General features: G+C 42.8%; 1 protein-coding gene across 3 annotated transcripts in view; it reads left to right on the plus strand.

The window, feature by feature from the left end:
* The window catches only part of WLS (Wnt ligand secretion mediator), a 102450-nt gene that overhangs the window by 62051 nt on the left and 21407 nt on the right, over positions 1 to 18992 (plus strand). For 2 of the 3 annotated variants that reach the window (XR_006962621.1, XM_047082559.1), the window contains exons 3-8: positions 7842 to 7966; positions 12688 to 12849; positions 14165 to 14301; positions 17189 to 17357; positions 17574 to 17651; positions 18682 to 18779. Coding sequence is in view for 2 of the 3 variants with exons in the window: in XM_047082559.1 (XP_046938515.1) it covers positions 7842 to 7966; positions 12688 to 12849; positions 14165 to 14301; positions 17189 to 17357; positions 17574 to 17651; positions 18682 to 18779 (769 nt within the window). In the remaining variant the exon portion in view is untranslated. The remainder of the gene's footprint in view (positions 1 to 7841; positions 7967 to 12687; positions 12850 to 14164; positions 14302 to 17188; positions 17358 to 17573; positions 17652 to 18681; positions 18780 to 18992) is intronic. The other variant, XM_047082560.1, reaches the window with a different exon arrangement.

Below are 18992 nucleotides of genomic sequence, written 5' to 3' on the forward strand. Positions count from 1 at the left end.
CAGGGCAAGTGAAGTGAGTGAGAAGAGAGCCCCTCTACAACCTGGCGAACACCAATGGATGTAGTTTTACTATATCCCGTGGTACTTCAGACTCATTCGTTTATGAAACAGTTATATCCCCAGCTCCTTTTCCAAATGTATAGCCTTTAAGCAGTACAGTAGGGATAAGTGGATGTTTTCTGAGTTGTCACTTTGCAAAAGGCCCAATGGGAGGAACGTTTCCCCCATTGCATATTTCAGACCTGAACTGAAGTCAGACACTTAACTGACTGAGCCACCAGGGTGCCTCAAGGAGTTTCAACTTTTAAACATTTTAAGGAGGACCATGTAAAGGCATTGAAAGTATTTCAGAAGTCATCTCCCTGGCTGTAGTGTGGAGAACAGACAGGAATGGGGCATGTGGTTGAGTTATTTAGGCCCGAGAGCATGGTGGCCTTGAGCAAGAGGAGTGACTGAGGAGAGAGAGGGGAATAAATCTGCAAGACTTGATGAGCAGATTGTGTACCAGCTTTGGTTGTTTGGCTTTCTGAACCATGGAAGTAGAGACCTCCAGTGGGAAGTGAGCCTGCAGGTTTGAAACTCCGGAGGGAAATCTGAACTTGAGAGGGGCTGGTGACACACCTCTCAGGGCAAGTGAAGTGAGTGAGAAGAGAGCCCCTCTACAACCTGGCGAACACCAATGGATGTAGTTTTACTATATCCCGTGGTACTTCAGACTCATTCGTTTATGAAACAGTTATATCCCCAGCTCCTTTTCCAAATGTATAGCCTTTAAGCAGTACAGTAGGGATAAGTGGATGTTTTCTGAGTTGTCACTTTGCAAAAGGCCCAATGGGAGGAACGTTTCCCCCATTGCATATTTCCCCCATTACTTCAACTAGGAGACGGTGCTTCACATTACAGCAAGGGATCATTTTGACAATGGTTAGCAAAATGTCTTCTTACACGCGGAAAATATTTCTCCAGAATGCAAATGCTTGACGTGATGGAGAAAAACGACAGAGGTAATGTGAACTAAACTGTTAGGCTGGTTTGCGAAATAATTGTACTCATTCATTTTTATAACTGTGCACACCCAGGCCTGTAGGGCATCTTAAGAAAACAGCCAGGGCCAAATTTATAATTAGCTGAGTCCATTTTTGCCTGGCTTAACCATGGATGTAGGACAGGGTTGGTTTTGTTATTTCCTTAATTGAAAGCGTCAAGAAAATACAAGCCAGGTCAGAGAGTTTTTGATTGGGGAAGGAACGCTGGCATAAATAACCCCAGATTATATGTCTGCTGGAGGCTGGGAGGAGGCTGGTCTGTGCGGCCTCCTTCTGAGGTTACCCAAACAAGCCCTGGTGACTGGCGGCTCTCCTATGGAATGTGGGAGTGCATGTGAGCATTTTGAAATTTCTTTAATTTCTTCCCAGGGCAAAGGCCCAGGAAAACCAAGGTTTCTCAGGGAACCTAAAAGCTTCTGACAACCATAACATAATTCTTTATTTCCTCTTAATGTAACTTGCCCTCCCCTTTCTCCCCTTTATTTCCCGGTAACTGGTCAACCCAACCATCCTAAACCAGGGTGGAAGGGGAACTAGTATTTTTAAGTACTTGTGTACCAAATGGTCCTGTCAACAGCCTAGGGAAGTAGGTCCCATGATTTCTATTTTGCATGTGCAAACTGAGACTCATTCAAGGTCACTCATCCAGAAAGACGTAAAGATAGAATTCCGAAACAGATCTCTTTGGCCCACAGGCTCTACTATCTTGACTGGAAAATGCCCATTTCAAGAAGTCTAAATGAGAAGCATCCTGATCACTTCCTCAATGAATCTTCATCTTTTATTGCTTCACCCCACCGGGATCCATTCTTAATGTTAAACAGCTGCCCTAGATATTCTGCGGTGCTCAGATTCTTCCTGTTTGTCTCCCCAACCATTTCTTGCTTTATGCAAAGGACTTGCTCCCCTCTCTGGCTTTCTTCTTGTCTTTGGAAAACTGATTGGCAAATGCTTTTCTCATGAAGGGCAGGGCAGGGCAGTTTAACTGAGAAGGTAACATGATTCCTAAGGATATGATTGGTCAATGCTTCCCAATATGGAAAGGCATAGATCTTTCCACCTGCAGTAATACTCTACAGTCTGAGTCTGCACCTACAGAACCATGGAGTGCAGATTTCCTCATGTCAGAGCACCACCCCCGTAACAGGATGAAAATAGTAAATGTGAAGAACCACAGTGCCTTTCCACACCTCCTTTCCCAGTATTCCAAATGAATTTTCCACCCAACTAAAATGTGTCTCCAAAGCCATTTGAGAAATGTGAAGCTTGGACAGCCCACAGAATAGCAAAGCTGCTGGTTTGGTATAGGTGTGGAAAACCATGGGTTTCAAATCTACAAATGCCCTATATTGATACCTTACCACTTTTCCCCATGGAACAGGTATAACCAGTGTCCTCGTTTTATAGGGATCGTTCTCCAGGTGCCAGGGGTAGCCTTGGCCTTCCTGCCATTCTCCCAGGGAGTTCAAATTGGATTCTTCACTTTCATTATCTCTGGGGGTGTTGGGGGAAGGGGGGCAGTATTGCCCACGCAGTATCCCAGGAGTCATGAAACCGGTGTTTTATTACATGCAACATAGTCATTAAAGCTGAACTTTATTTCTGAGTCCATTGGAGGCAGAAGAGAAAATGATTCAGGAGGCTGACTTCACAGCTTTGCTGGGTTTCTCTGGCCAGTGCTTTCCTGTTTCTGAGTTCTGTGTTCCAGGTTTGGATAGGGGTTCATAGTGGGAAGTTCGATGTTCCTGAGACCTGGTAATGATGTTGAATTAAAGGTAGGTTATTAGATTTTCAGTTCCCTAATAAAATGATAAAAACAGTAGCTAATCCTTCATGCTTTCTGCAGTGTTCTAAGTATTTTTTTCCCACGTGGTAACTAACTTAATGGTCACAAAATCCTAAGAGACAAGTCCTGTTCCAGCAGGGTTAGAAGCCTGAGCATATGTGCCAGGGGGTGATATCACAAAGTCCAGTAAGGGAAGGTCAGAGGGTCACTTGAACCTGCCATTCTCCCTGTGGTTTCTGTTTTTTAAGTACACTATGAAAGACAGCCAAAAGGTATAGGACTGCAGTTCATGAAACTCTAGAAGCTTGATTCTGATGTTTCTAGAAGTGGGGCTTTTGTAGTCTTGACTTCTCTAGCTCAGGAATGATGACACCTGTCCCAGACAGCACAGGAAGTAAGTGATTGTGAGGATGAGGCGAAACATGTGATACAGTTTGTGAACAGTAATAGAAAGTTTTAGAAAGAACTTCACTTGATGGTGGAACAGAAAGAAAAGAATGGTGGTGTGAAGGCAGTATGAAAAGTGTCACCTCCACAGTATCACCCAGATCACATGATATTTCATTAGCTGAACTGCACAGAGAGTTTCATTTTGTTGTAGCTTAGTTTTTGTTTTTAGTGAATTAATTACAGACATTTAAAAATGGAGAGAGGTTTCGTAACGATTTGCATTTCTGCTTTGTCTTGAAAAAAGCAGAAGGTCTGGTGAGACCGACCTGTACTGCTTCATGATGGCTGTGGTCTGGAGCTACAAGCGGCCGCCTCCAACAGACGGGCTTAGTGCCACATCCAGACCCACCCTGTCCCTGATCTCCCATGTGGTTAGGGGCAGACTACAACATGAACTTAGCTGGCCCCAGGCTTCCAGCTCCATCATGTCACGTCACATCACGTTCTTAGGGCATGTCACACTTCCCCAGTCAGGTTTCTGAAATGGTGCTGTGTAGCTCAGATGAGAGAATTCCAGACACACTGCAAGCCATGCTCATGGCCTCCAAAGCACTACATATTTCTCTCCCGTAGAAAGCTGCAAAGGCTTTGGTTAGAGTTGAGTAGCCCGTGTTACCGCAGTGTGCTTGATTCAGGTGTCAAGTTTCATTTTGTTTGTTTCTAAAGTAAGCTCTACGCTCAACTTGGGGCTTGAACTCTGGACCCTGAGATCAAGAGTTACACCGTCTGCCAACTGAGCCAGCCATGTGCCCCCTGTTAGGTTTCTTTTGAAGTCTGCTGTTTTCTACCAACAAAGGTAGTTGAGGCTAGTTGGGTTTCGGGGTGACCCAGACCCAGGTTTAAGTCCCAACTCTGTCATTTACTAGCCATGTATTCTTGGGAAATTTCTAACCTCTTACGCACAGGATGGATGCCAGGCGTCAAGGAGAGGGTGTCTGCTTAGAGCCTGTGTTTTTGCTGAAGACTTACTTATTCATCTTTTGTGACTAGTTTGATGGGCTACTTTTAATACCAAGTAGTCAGTCTTCTCTAAGCAATGTAAAAAAAAGATAATTGTGTTTTAAGGCAATTTGAAAATGGTTGTCTCCCTCCCATTACCAACAACAGTATGATTTCAGGCAAATTACTTAATACCCGAGGACCTCAGCTAATTCACTAATCAAAAGAAAATATCTGTGCCCCACTTCATAGAGTTTGTTGGGAACATTAAATGATATCATTTAAATGAAAGCGCGGAAGTCATATGGGCTTAAATACAGAGTAATCAGACATGAAAGCAGTGTTTAAAATTTGTTTGCTTTTAACAGCGTACTTTAAAACAGTTTTTCCTTTAGGGATTCCCAACAGATGGGAATAACTCTTAAAGCTGGGAGAAGGCCAGGAGGTGAGTCTGTCTGGCCTTCCCTCCCCCTCAGGCACCTGTTCTGATGAAGCTCACCCCTAACATTTGGGCCCAAGGCAAGAGTGCCTAAGAAAGCATAGCTGTCATATGTCTAAATACCTAAAAGTGATAAATCAGGCCAACAAATTGTTAAGCCAAGTTAAGTTCTACTATCTGATTATAACATTTGCCTTCATAATGCACTGGAAAGCCAGGTTTGAATTTCGGATTCTTCCACTTCTTGGAATTCTGTGCCAAAATGGGACTGACCAAGGAGTTGTGGGCCCCTAAATGCCTTTTCTTTCCACCCCTGGCTCCATCCCCTACAGAAAAGGAGCTTTGAGTGTTATGTGTATGGACACCCCAACCTCCTTGCTCCATCTCTGACTGTATCCTACAAAGAGTAGCCTCTGACCACTCTTGAGCCCAGGGGGTGCGCAAGTGGTTGTATGGTTCCCCTTAGGAGGCCAGATCTGGGGAAGACCCCCCCACCAAGGCCATGGAGATAGGCTCAGAGCTATCAGGGTAGGGTATTCTGGGGTCCTGAGTTCTTGGAGCATATTCTAATTTTTTTTCACTTTTTAGATTTATTATTGAGAGACAGAGACAGAGAGCATGAGTATGAGAGGGGCAGAGAGAGGGAGAGACATAGAATCTGAAGCAGGCTCCAGACTCTGAGCCATCAGCACAAAGCCCAATGCGGGGCTCAAACCCATGGATCACAAGATCATGACCTGAGCTGAAGTCGGCTGTTTAACCGACTGAGCCACCCAGGAGCCCCAAGCATATTCTAAAAGTAGGGGTAAGGGGTTTAGGCCCTCAGTGGGCATGTCCCTTTCACTTGAGGGTTTCTCTTCCTGTGAGAAAGGGAATAGTTAGAAGAGGGCCAGACAGTAGGGCCCTTTAAAATTTGGATCTCAAATTAAGGGCCCTTCCTGCCAATATCTAAGGCCAGTGCTACTCTGAACCCTGGGGCCCCAAGAAGCCCAGTGTGTGGACTGATATCTTCTTTTACAGCTTTTCACATTTATACTCTTGAGTCCTGTGGTTCTGGAAGTGTTCTTTCAACACAACATAGCTGAAAGTCCCAATTGCTAATGCCAGTTTTAGAAATGAAAAGGATGTAGGGGCGCCTGGGTGGCCCAGTTGGCTAAGCGTCCGACTCTTGATTTCAGCTCAGGTCATGATCTCACAGTTCGTGGGTTCAAGCCCTGCATCAGGCTCTGCATTGTCAGTGTAGAGCCTACTTAGGATTCTGTCTCCCTCCCTCTCTGCCCCTCCTCCACTTGCTCGTGCTCTTTTTCAAAGTAAATAAATAAACTTTAGGAAAAAAAAAAAAAAAAGAAATGAAAAGGATGAAAAAGCTTGGTGTCTAATATGAGAGCTCTGGCCAGTTCATTCTGTTGACCACTGAGGCTGTCAAGCAAGGAGCAGCTGTGGCCAGGTTGAGCCCCAACCAAGAGGACATACAAACTCTGTAAGCATTTTTTCTGTCAAGCTGGGTATCGCACAGTTTCTTATGTAGAGACTTGTACTTCCCTGTTTTCAGCCCTGAGTCTCTGCACTGCCTGGTGTCTCCAAGTCCAGAGTTTCTCCTCAAACTGTGCAGAGACAGGCAGATATAGAAGACCTGGAGATCCAATGATTTTGTGTACAAACTTTGAGCCGGTTACCCTGTTGTCGGCACCATGCCTCACCTGTCTTCTGCAACACTGGTGTTTTCAAATTTTGAGTTCCTTGGGGGTCTACTGGACATGATGGCTCACTTTCCCACAGTAGCCCTTCTGTTGCAGTTTAGGCTGTGCCCCTCTCTCTGGCTGTCAGGAAGCCCTATTTCATGTATCTTTCATTTTTTTAAAAGTTGCTGCAATCCCTGATCTGCTCGTGTCATTACCACTTTTTCCCCTTGTGATTTAATATCCTTTGAATTCCTTTACTGTTTGTTCTGTGGCATTTCAGGAGGGAGAGGAGGAAAATAGGAATGGCCAATTCACCATGTTTGAGGATTTAAATAGTACTAAGAAAGTAGCAGGGCACTGGTGTTCATTGAGGGTTTCATCTACATCCAGATGGCCTCAGATCCCTCCTTTCTTGCATTCTTTCTTTCTCTTTCTGGATTTCAGAGAACTTGGGGTTCACATTGTCAGATTGGCTTCAGTCACACTGGGCCAGTGGATGGAAAGCCCTAATTTTCCAAACAGCAGTTATCATCTGTTTCTAGAGCCTAGAATTGAACCCCATCTCATAACGCCAGTGAAAGCTGGTTCTCCAATCATTTTGGAAATGTGATCTGTGTGGTTTTTTTTTCCCCAATTAAGACTCTCCTGTTCTTGAACTTGCTCGGCACAGTTTAAGACAGACATAACGGATAGATGCAATTTTTATTCATCTCGTCTCCTTAGTGAGTTCTGTGGTGAGTTAAACCCATTTATGGTTCTTACTGATATGGAAGTACATGTGAATATTCATTTGCACAATGATGTGCTTATTATTATATTCTTATCTGTGCATATATAAGTCTTTAATTTTGGAAAAATCCTTCATCTTTTACGTTAACTTTCCCCTCCATTTGCAGAAGGGGTTTTGAGTTTTTGAGAAATAAAAGATCCCATTTTTGAGAACTTCTTTGGGAGTAATTTTAAGAAAGACGCCTTGAGACTAGAGTGTGTTACAAAGGCAGCACAGAGCGTACTTAAATCATGTCTCTGAGCGGTGGTTATTTTTATCAGATAGGAGAGAAAACACAGGCAGATGAAGTATGGGTTTCAGGTACCTAAGGCACTTCTGTGGAAGAAGGACCTCACGTTCCATGTAACTCCTCTGGGCAGGCCTTAGGACCTGTGTTGCAAGTCTCAGGAAGATAAGTGCTGATCATGAGTCACAATCTGACCACTTGAGCTGCTTCGGAGAGAGTTAGACCCCTGTCTCTGGAGGAGTTTACATGAAAGCTGTTTGACTCTTTGGCAGAGAGGTTAAGGAAGGGACCGAGCATCCAACTTCAACATTCACCCTATGACTTTTAAGTTTCAGATTTGGAGACTTGGATCTGGAGTTTGAGAGAAATGAATATATATTGTTTTGTCTTCGTTTCCATGGCAGAGCCTATGAGAATTTTTGAACTGTTTCCAAAATACCTTCCCAGATGCCATTTCTGAATTGTGCATCCTTTCTCTTGCAGGAGAAAATGCAGAAGTTTCCATGGATGTTTCCCTGGCTTACCGTGATGATGTGTTTGCTGAATGGACTGAAATGGCCCATGAGAGAGTGCCCCGGAAACTCAAATGTACCTTCACATCCCCCAAGGTAGGATGCCTTGGTGTCTAAGTTGATAGGGTTTTTATTTGGGTTCCAGGTATTTGGGAAAATTTACTTTACAGCTCACAGGTATGTTCCTTAGTATGAATGACCCACAAAGGTTAGTCGTCATCCTTTGTCTTAGTAGAGAAAAGGGCAATGTGGTGATTGTATGTCCCTGTTCAGGAAAAAGGAACAGAAGAAAGAATGTCTGTTTGAAGTGATGTGGTTGTTTCTCTGAAATCGCTCCATACAAATAAACCCTTGGTTCTTAAGCACTGAGAGTGTCTGAAGAATGTTGCTAAGTTATTTTGAGGTGTGAGAATCTGTTCATATTGGATCAATGCTTGTGTCTGCTTCTCTGATTCTTAGGCATTCCTTTGTTGCCAGAGTTAATGTGCAGGTACAAAGACTAAAAATCCCAGTGAATACCACATACAAAAAGAGGCCCTGAGGGAGGAAACCTAATTTCATTTGAGACCTGGGTCTTCTAACCCATTTTTAAGGCTCTCCCTTCTCTGGTTCATCCAGGAGGACTCTTTCAACCACCCACAGGAGGGAGGTTACTCTCCTGCATTGAAAATAAGGAGACATTTTGTTTTGGGCAAAGGCCTTTAATTTTATGATTCCTCATAAATGAAAATGCAAAGATTGACTCAGTGACCCTCAAAGGATAGTAGGATTTGATGGTATAAGGACCAGGTCACAGTTAGCCAGGGGCCCTTTTCATTGCCAAGTGCTGTCCTCACACACACCTTCCCAGGTTCTGACTCCCCTGCCCGTACTGACTAAAGTTTCTGTGAAGATGAAATGGAGCCATGGTTATTGTCACTCATGGTTACATTCCTTAAGGGTATTGACATGGAGCACCATCAGCTAGGTGACCTCTGATGTCCCTTCAGGTACAGAAATTGTCTCATTTTTTTCTGTGTGAAGTGCATGAGAGACCCAACAGCACTGAAACACATTCTTGATTACGTCATCTGGCATCTTCGGATCAGTTGCTTTTAAAGGACTTGGGCAGCTTTGTAATACCTGCTTCATCGATCAGTTTAGTACTTCTTCTCTCCTAGCATTGGCCTTTCCTGGCCTCACTTTTGGCTATCGCTGCAAAGATGGGGTGTCCTGTGGAATGAATGGTAGGAATGGTAGGTTGAAGCTTCTGGGTATCATGCCCCAGCTGTCCACCCTACACTGAAGAGGAGTAAGATGGGGAAGGGCAGGTTCATAGTATTACCATTTAGTTAAAAGTGTGGATTTGGAACAAAACACACTTGGCTTCAGTTCCAGGCTGTATCACTTACTGACTGCATGGCCTTAGGCAAACGTACTTAATCTGTCCAAGCTTAATTTTCTCATCTGCAAAGTGGGATAATAATAGCTGCTTTGGGTTTCTTTATAAGGATTAAATGAGATGGTGGACACAAGCAGGGTGACCTTATTATTTCATATCCTCTCTGGGATATGTTTGGGAATGAAAGAGGAGGTTTCACCAGGTGGGCCACCAGGACTGTTGTGGGCAACCCACACACCCTGTATATAGGGGAACCTGGTATTTATGAACTCTCCCTTCCCCAGGTTCCCTAGACCAGAACTACAGAAAGTGTGGTCTGAGGATCAGCAATACCAGTATGACCTCGGAGCTTGTAGGAAATGCAGATTCCCAGGCCTGGTTCACACCCAAAACCTAGTAAGTCAAAATCTCAGGGTATAGGACCAAGGAATCTGTGTTTTAACAGGATTTCAACTCCTGCAGTTTCATGAAGTTTAAATGTCACTGCCCTAGACCCTCTGCTGTCTGCCAAATGTAGTACCATCCCCTAAAAAAAATCATCTGGAATTGTTTGGGGGTAGGTACTTGGGGGTAATCTGTAGGTGAAAATGAATGGTAGGGAAAAACCTGAGGTAGCAGGAGAGAGGAATATCTGACATTTTCAAATCTTTATATGCAGTGGGAAAAATTAATTAAAACCTTTCTGTCACTGCAAGTTGATTGCATCTTTCAGAGGTGAGACTGGTTGGATATCTAAGCTCAAGTATATGAAGCTTTGGGGTATGGAATTTCATCCTCAGAAAAGGGAAAAGTCATTTCTTGCCTCACTTACACACTTGGAGGGCGCTGAGAAGCAGAGTGAGGGGGAGGTCATTAAGAAGCCTGGAACTGCTTCTTAATGATGGCTGCTTAATTATCTTTAGGATGTGTTGATCCCTTTCAAGAAAGATATTAAACCTTGAAAAGTGTGAAGGAAATGAATCATCAAATCTCTGCTTTTTGATTGCAGTGAAATTTAGTCTTGAGTCTGAAGATTAAATGAGAAATTGCTTTAAAGCTTTTTAGTCCCTGGTGGATTGTGAGTTGGGAAAAAAAAAAAAAGTCAAGTTGCCACCTGCTGTAATTTGTCCTAATTAGCCAGTCTCATGCTGGAGTTGGGGGAGGACTAAGGGGGGATGGGGAAAGGAAGGGGGGGAGTGCCTTTCTTCCTAAATGCCCTAAATACTGGCAGAGGCAGAACCTTGGTGCATAAGGATAAGTTCCCAACAGGAGACAGTGAATTTGTCTTGGAGACAGGTAGGCCAGGCCAAGATCCCAGAATCTGGTGTGCCTAATTTGTTGAAGGTAAATTTGTCTCATGAAGTGGAAGTGTTACCCTCTCTATAAGGACGAGGAAGTGGAGGACACTGAGAGAACCGTGAATGGGGAATTAGAAGGAACCCTGGAGATCTTGTTTTACTTAGGAGGAAAGTGAGGCTGAATGAGGCAGATGACCTTCTCAAGGAATCCAGCAGGGGGCCAGATCAGGGCTAGACTAGAAGTCTCCTGACGTGACGTTCAGTGCCTTCCCTACCACAGACACATGCCTCAGTACATGTCTGGGGCAACATCACTGTTTTCTCCCTGCTGTACTTGAGGGTCCTCTTCCCCATCAGAGTTAGAGGCTGGATTTGGAAGACCTATGTCCCCCAACCCAGTACTGCTACTACTTTGGGACCTTGGGCGAGAAATACAATCAAGTCAGTGGCAATAGACTAAGTAAGTTTTGTTCCCTTCCCTCTCAAAACCTCAATTTCTAGAAATAAAACAAGACCCTGAAGGAAAGCACATAAGAAAATTCTTTCTTGCCGTTAACATAGAGGATAATTAACTTCTTCGGTGTGGATTAATCTGAGGCCAAATTTGAGCAGGGTAGTTCCTGCAGAGCCCCAATACTTGCCCTGATTTATAAGTGTAAAGGAAAGGAGTAGAGAGGAGAGAAGGAATCTACATAAGAAGAATCATCCAGTCTGCAACTGAAGTTTGGAAAAGAAGCAAAAAGCTTTCGACAGAAGAATTGTTTTAAATCTCATAAGCCAACTCTAGTCAACTGATAGTTCTGAAAGAGTCCTTCAAACCTTAGTGGATGAAAAACTATTATGATTGATTTGTAATGTCTGCTATGAGTGAGGAAGGGAAGAGTGGAAGCATAAAAGCCAGATATTAGCCTGCTGTACCTCTACTTTTGTCTCTGTCTCTATACAAAATTCTGTTTATTGCACTCTAAGCTCTGTCCAATAAAGAATTCTCCAAGATCACCAAAGGGTGAGAGACTCTTCATACACCAGTCGGATTGTGGATTACTTGTTATCTTCCTTCTGATTTCTCCACTGGACTTTTTACTCTAAAGATATACAAAAAAATTATGTTGGTGCTGAGAATATAGGCTTAGGAACAGCGAATTAGGTCTTCCCTATCACTTGGTTAAGAGGTGTACAGCAGGAAAATACTGAAGCTGGCATATAAACCCTACATCGATGGCAGACACTCATCTCTTTTATCAGGGAAAAGTCCCTAGCTACTAAATCCGATGCCTCTACATGCACATATTTACTCCTCTACCCTGACCCCTCAGCAGGGCCACATAGCCAGGAGTCCTGGTGAGGTAGAGAAGAATTTAGTTTTCAAAAGCAACCTGCACCCCTACTCTTTAATGTCTCACAACCATGCTTTCTGAGCAGTAGCTCTTCAATCATTGGCAGGAAGTCCCAAGAGGCTTTTCTAGACATTGGGCTAAATTTGGCTTAATTAAAATTTCTGCTCCCTTCTGCCATCTAACCTCTTGGGCAGTTAGGAAGCTTCAGAGGCAGAAAATTCCAAGTTGGCACCTCTGACAACCTAATCCCATTATTACCTTTTATCCCTTCTATCTTCCCCAAATTCTAAGTGTTCCTTGACTTGCTTCTTTTTCTATCAAATCAATAAAAGGAAGATATTTTCACCTTCTTGTGGCTTCAGGCAAAAGCCGTGAAAATAATTACTCTTGGCATCCAAGAGTGTGATGAACATTTCAGAAGTCGACTGTTCCATACAGCCAACAGTCATGGAATAGTAGTGGTCTCCCATGATGTGCTGCAAATAAAAAGCCCTTATAGGCCTGGTAGACCAGGTTATTCTGATGTGAAGCTTAATGCAGATTGAAGAACTGAGAAAGTGTTTGCTAAGAGAGGAGATTTCTGTTTTTTATCTAAAATTTTCTGGTTCCACTTCAAATGTGGCTGGGTCTTTTTTTGGGGGGGGGGTGGAGGGAGCAGCCATTGGATACCATGCCTCCAGTGTGCCCTATTATCTGTAGCTCTGAGGTATACCTTTAAGCATTAGCTTTTCAGCATTGGTGATATGAGGTGAAGGTAAGGCAATTTAGACATAGTCTGTTGGAAATAGTGATTCTGTCTCAAACTCTCTGCTCTTCTTCCAGACCCCAGAGTATGAGGGTCGTTACTATGAATGTGATGTCCTTCCTTTTATGGAAATCGGGTCTGTAGCTCATAAGTACTACCTTCTGAACATCCGGCTGCCTGTGAATGAGAAGAAGAAAATCAATGTTGGAATTGGGGAAATAAAGGATATTCAGTTGGTGGTAAGTGAATCTACTGGGTCCAGGCAGCATGTGACATTAGAACACCGGCTCAGAACGGTGGTTTGTGAGCATGTGTGTTGGAAAGTAACTCTATCTCACCCTTGGAATCTCCGTGTGCCCACTGCGTCACCTGAGAAATAGAAATGATGGCTGAGATTTAAATTGACATGAGAGATTACAGAAATGGAAAGTAATGCAGTTATTGTACCCATTTAAGATTTTATTATAATGGTCATGATTGTGTAATAATACCAAGATAAAAGTAATTTTTCTTTATATGTCTCACCTTGCAAGGACAAATGTTTCTTTTTTTTTTTTCTTTAAGTTTATTTATTTGTTTTGAGAGGGAGAGCAGTGGAGGGGCAGAGAGGGAGAAAGAGAATCCCAAACAGGCTCCACGCTGTCAGCACAGCACCCTATGTGGGGCTCAAACTTGCAAACTGTGAGATCATGACCTGAGCCAAAACCAAAAGTCAGATGCTTAACCAACTGAGCCACCCAGGCACCCCCCTCCTCTTTCTTTTCTTTTTTCTTTTTTTTTTCTTTTTTAAGTTTATTTCAAGCACAAATGTTAAAGGTAGCAATGGTGTTTTTTAGGTTCTTTCCATTTTATTTGTTTAACAGGCAAAAAAAAAAAAAAATAGAACATGGACCAAGAGTCTTTTTTATCTAAAAAAGTCACATAAGAAATGCACATTTATTGTAGAAAATTAGGAAGCAAAAGTAAACACAAAAAATAACATAAAAATTGCCCATAATATCTAGAGAAATAATCACTGTTGAGGTTTTGATATATATCCCTACAGACTTTTTCTATACAGATAGAAAGATACATGCATATAGTTTTTCCAAACAAAAAAAAGTCATACTCAACTGACTTCTTTGTTCCTTGCTTTTTTTTTGTTTAATAGTATATTGTGAATATAATATAAATATACTTTGCAATACTGTGTAGCATTCCACTGTATAGATTTACCTTAACACATTTTACTGTCCCAACATTTTGGGAGCTATCTTAAAATAGCTCCAATTTTTCAATAAAAAAGTCTCACAGAAAAATCTTTAATCATGCTCTTAGTGATTCCCTTTGTATAGAGTGGGTCCATTTTTTTTTGCCTTTTATTTAGATTTCTTACAGTGCCTGAGGAGGGGGCAGGGGAAGGGTGAAGAGGGTACATGCTATGAATATTAAAGCTCTTGATCTTGAAAGTTCAGCAGAAAAGATCTCTTTTCACTTCTCCCCAAAATGCGTTTTCTGGTAGAAAATAACACTAAGATATAGTCACCTTCAAAATTATGATTGGTCTTTGTCTAGGGAATCCATCAAAATGGAGGCTTCACCAAGGTGTGGTTTGCAATGAAGACCTTCCTTACGCCCAGCATCTTCATCATTATGGTGTGGTATTGGAGGAGGATCACTATGATGTCCCGACCCCCAGTGCTTCTAGAAAAGTAAGAACTGATTTCAGAGCACTCTTAAAGAACACTGGCATTCTAGATCTGCCTGCCATGGTCCTGGTTTTGCTGGGGTTTAGTTCAAGTGGTCATTGTGGTACTTAGGCAGGTGATTAGACCAGGAATCATCCTGGACTCTTTTTACTCCTTCAGCTTTCACACGCAACTTATTATTAAATCCTAAGGATTAAACCTCTCTCACATTTCTGTTTCTCTATTCTGTCTTTGCTCTTCATTCCCGTGGTCTGAGTCAGATACTTCTCTCTGTCACTGTGGACAAACTGCCTTGCTCCTAAGCCCAACCCTCTCACCTCCATAAAGATGATATGCTCGTAGATATATCCCCTTTCTGTCCCACATTACTGACTTTTCCTTTCTGCTAGATTATTCCCATTAACATGCAAACACACTATACCATTTCACATTCTTAGATAAAACTCGTGATTTTCCTATTTCCCCCTGAAGCCACCACACCATCTCTCTACTCCTCTTCATATCAAAACTCCTCAAAAATTTTGTCCGTATATCTCCTCCACCTGTTCTTTCTTGGGCCCATTCCACCCCTCAGTAAAACTGCTCTTGACAGGATCTCCAGTGACCTTCACATTCTAAATCCAATGGTCACTTCTCAGTTCTCACTTGACTCATCACCAGTATTCGATGTAATTGGTCATTTCCTTTTTCTTCACAGAGCCTTCTTCACCCTTCTCATGGTTATTATCCTCCTTTGCTGATCATCACTGTCTCCAGTGCTGTTTCCAACCATCTTTTCAACCTCTTAAACTTGGGAGCCAGTGCTCAGTCTTTGGGCCTCTTCTCTTTATTAGCTATGCCTGTTCCCAGAGTGATGTCGTCTAGTCTTGTGGTCTTAAAAATCACCTACACTCTGATGACTCTTAATTTATATCCTCAACTTCAGCCTCTCTCAGCCCTCAACCCAAATATTCCAGCTGTTTATTTAACATCTTCACTTGCACAAAAATGTAACACATGCAAAGAACAACATTTTATTTCCTCTGCTTCAAACTTGCCCCTCTCTTAGGCATCCCCACTGAAGGAAATGGCAGCTCCATCCTTTCAGCTGCTCAGGTTAGAGAAGTAGGAGTCATCCTTTACTTCTTTTTTTCACACCCCTCGTCCAACCCAGCTGGAAATCTCACCGTATCCATTGCTACCACCATAGTCTAACTCACTTTCACTTCTCATTTCTCACCTGGATGACTAGAAATAGCCTCTCAATTGCTCTTCTTGCTTCCACTCTTGTCCTTCCTATAGTCTATTCTCATAGCAGCCAGTGTTCACTTTCAAGTATAAATCAGATCTTGTCACTCCTCTGCTCAAAGCTCTCTGTTGGCTTTTCATTTCAAATCCTCGGATTTCATCTCCGATCCTCTCTACCATTTACCATCCCCCTTGATGATGCTTAGACATGCCTGGTATGCTCCCACCCCATGGCCTTTGCACTGCTGTTCTCTTCGTCTGAAATGCTCTTTCCTAGATATCTCTGTAGCCCAATTCCTCATTTTCTTCAGGCCCTGTCATAATATCTCTTATCTTAGAGACTTTTTCCTGTCTACCTTATGTAAAGTAGTATTCCTTCTTTCTTCATTTTCTTACCTTGATTTACTTTTCTTCATTATATTCTATATTTATTTGTTGTCTTTCCTCCCAGACCCATCCTCTCACCCCTGCTGAATGCAAGCATCGTTAGAGCAGGATCTTTGCCTACGTTGTTTACTACTATATCCCCAGCATCTAGAATAGTGACTGGCACATAGTAGGAACTCAAGAAATATGAATGTGTTGAATGAATGAATGAATGATATCATTCCACTGCTTAACCTTCTTATTGGATCCTCAGTCCTTTTAAGATAAATTTCAAGTTCTCTGATGGGGTAGGCAAGTTTCTTCATGAACTCAGCTTTTTTTTTTTTTTTTTTTTTTACTTATTTAGTGTCATGTCCTGTCATTTCCTGGTATGTGCTACATGCAGATCCCCAAATGCTTCAGGCTGTTCCAGGCTTCTGTGCCTCCATCCAGGCTTTTCCCTTTGCTTGAAATGTCCTTCCACCTCCCCAATCTTGACTCCCAGCTCTTCTCGGTTTCTGTCTCTGCCAAAGTTAGAAGTCCGTGTGGCAGCCTGTGCACACTTCTGTCATATCACTTGTCACACTTTATTTGGCTCAGCCACTACATATATCTCCTTGAGTAGAAGAGGGCTACTCTCTTAGGTATCTCTAGTCCTAACAAAATGCCTGGTATGTCATCTGTGCTTAATTAACCCTTGTATTTCATAGGTATGAATGGAAGTATGAATAAATCAGTGACAAAACGCATGAACTTGATAGAGCAGTGGCAATTAATAGTACAATAGGGAAAAAACAAAATAAAAACTAAACACACAGCTAAAGGAAGTATTTCATGTTGTTTGGAGTGATTTATTATTGAAACAATCATGCTTGTTCCTAGTTGCTGACGATATCATAATAATGATGATAATGAGTGTTCTTAATGATCAGGTTAATGATTACCTGAATAGGTAAGCGGGGATAATTATGTTCAAAGAGGTCTGCTTAAGAAGGCAAAGGCGGGGGAAAACATTGTAGGAAGCTCTTAATCTGATTTGGTACCAAAATAAAGTTCAGGGCATTAAGGAGGTTAGGTTCAATTACATAGAAAATGTTAATGTAACACTCCTTCGTTCTGCAGTGGTGCTAACAAAATAAGACATTTTGCATCTCTGTAGAAATGAGAGCTAAGAAACTGATCATATGGCTTCAGTCCTAATATGAAACATCTCATTTCCCAAAACTGGGTTTTTTTTTTTTTTAAATCTGCCTCCCAGATGAATAAAGTGGTTTTCCTGATATTCTCTCATGATCAGAGTTATCTTTGCCCTTGGGATTTCCATGACTTTTATCAACATCCCGGTGGAGTGGTTTTCCATTGGATTTGACTGGACCTGGATGCTGCTGTTTGGTGACATCCGACAGGGCATCTTCTATGCGATGCTTCTCTCCTTCTGGATCATCTTCTGTGGCGAGCACATGATGGTAAGAGCCTCCTGATGGAGGAAGGGACTAGAAGGAAGGGTCTGGAGTCAGACCGTTGGTTCAGATTCCTACTCTACCACTTACGAACTAGCCTGGTGGCCTTAGGCAAGTGATTTAATCACTCAGAATTTCAGGTTTCTTGTCTGTAAGATGGAGTTTAAAGGCCTAAAGCATAGAGTTTTGTGAGATTTAAATGAGATGATGTATTTTTTACAGAAAGTAAACACACAAATGTCAACAATTACCACCATTTCCTCTGCTTTGGCTTCAACTCTTCTTGTCCCCAGGACCAAGGTAACCCCCAGTGAATGTGGGCCTGGCTCTTTCCCACTGGCAACTTATCCAGGTGGCCTAGTAACCCCTATTACCTCCCTGGTCTCAGTTTGCACAGGCATCAAATCATATTTCAGGCGGCACTGAAGGTACCATGGATAAAAATAAGAATGGTGCAGTCATCATGTTGTGGCTAAGGTGATGTGCCAGCTGGAGCTTGGTCCTCCTATCAGGCACAATCAGCTTCGTAGTAGTGGACTGTTTTTAAATCCCATAATGGTTTGATCACTGCTTCTGAAGACTTGCAGCCCTTGTAGGAGCAGTGAGAGGAGAGAGAGGTGTTAGCTTACAGCTGGGGTAGCCATAAGGGCCCCTCCAGCAGTGATGCACTGAGAATGAGCCCTCACAGCAGGGACAGGAGTACAGGAGACTCAGGTAGAGCAGCCCAGCCTACCATGGTGGAGTGCCCAGAGTGAGTTGTGTGCAGTGTTCCCACCTGGGCTCCAGCCTGGCTGCTACAATTTGTCTTCTGCCTTTCCCTGTTTTCTCACTTTATATTCCTTCATTCTCTGTCTCTTGGTATCTTTCCGTATCTCTCAAGAGGAACCACTCTTGATTTTAATGAAGATAGGGAGAATATATGTCTATTATCCTAACCATGAGAGATATTGATATATCTCTTGCCATATTTTAATGCCTTAGAGTTTTTATTTTGTCCTCTGGGCACCACCCACCTGATCAAACACAAGTGTTTAGTCACATAGGAATTCAACTCTGAATGAGTCCTTTTACAGACCATAGATCTTCCACTGCTGAGGGAACAAGACCTTTCTTTGGGTTCCCATAGCATCCTGTTCCTATTACTGTGAGGGCCCCTATGGGTGGGCTGATAACAATGAGCTCCTTTGGAACAAAGATTTTGGTCTTACTCATTCTCCTCTGCCTAGAGCCTAGCGTGATGCTTGATATACAACAGGTGTTTGAATGACTGACTTAACTATAGAAGTGCTTTGCTTTCCCCTGTCTCATTTCTCAATTTGGTTTTCCTCAGGATCAGCATGAGCGGAATCACATAGCAGGGTATTGGAAGCAAGTTGGACCAATTGCTGTTGGCTCTTTCTGCCTCTTCATATTTGATATGTGTGAGAGGTGAGCAGGTGCCTGTGGGGTCCTGGGCTAACATGTGCATCCCTATGTCCACTCCAGCTCCTTTAGAGGTATTCAAAGAGGGGAAGGGTGGCCGGGAGCCTATGGGGTGAAAGCACTGGACATGGTCACATCCTCAGATAAAGATTGGGTTAAATCAAAGACAAAGCCCTTTATAGATGGAAGATATTTGTGCTGGCCCTATCCTTCAGACTC

Source organism: Lynx rufus, unplaced genomic scaffold, assembly GCF_022079265.1.
Source record: "Lynx rufus isolate CCGP_SWC_20201006 ecotype Redwood Valley unplaced genomic scaffold, mLynRuf1.p SCAF_2, whole genome shotgun sequence".
In the NCBI taxonomy this organism is placed as follows: Eukaryota; Metazoa; Chordata; class Mammalia; order Carnivora; family Felidae; genus Lynx; species Lynx rufus.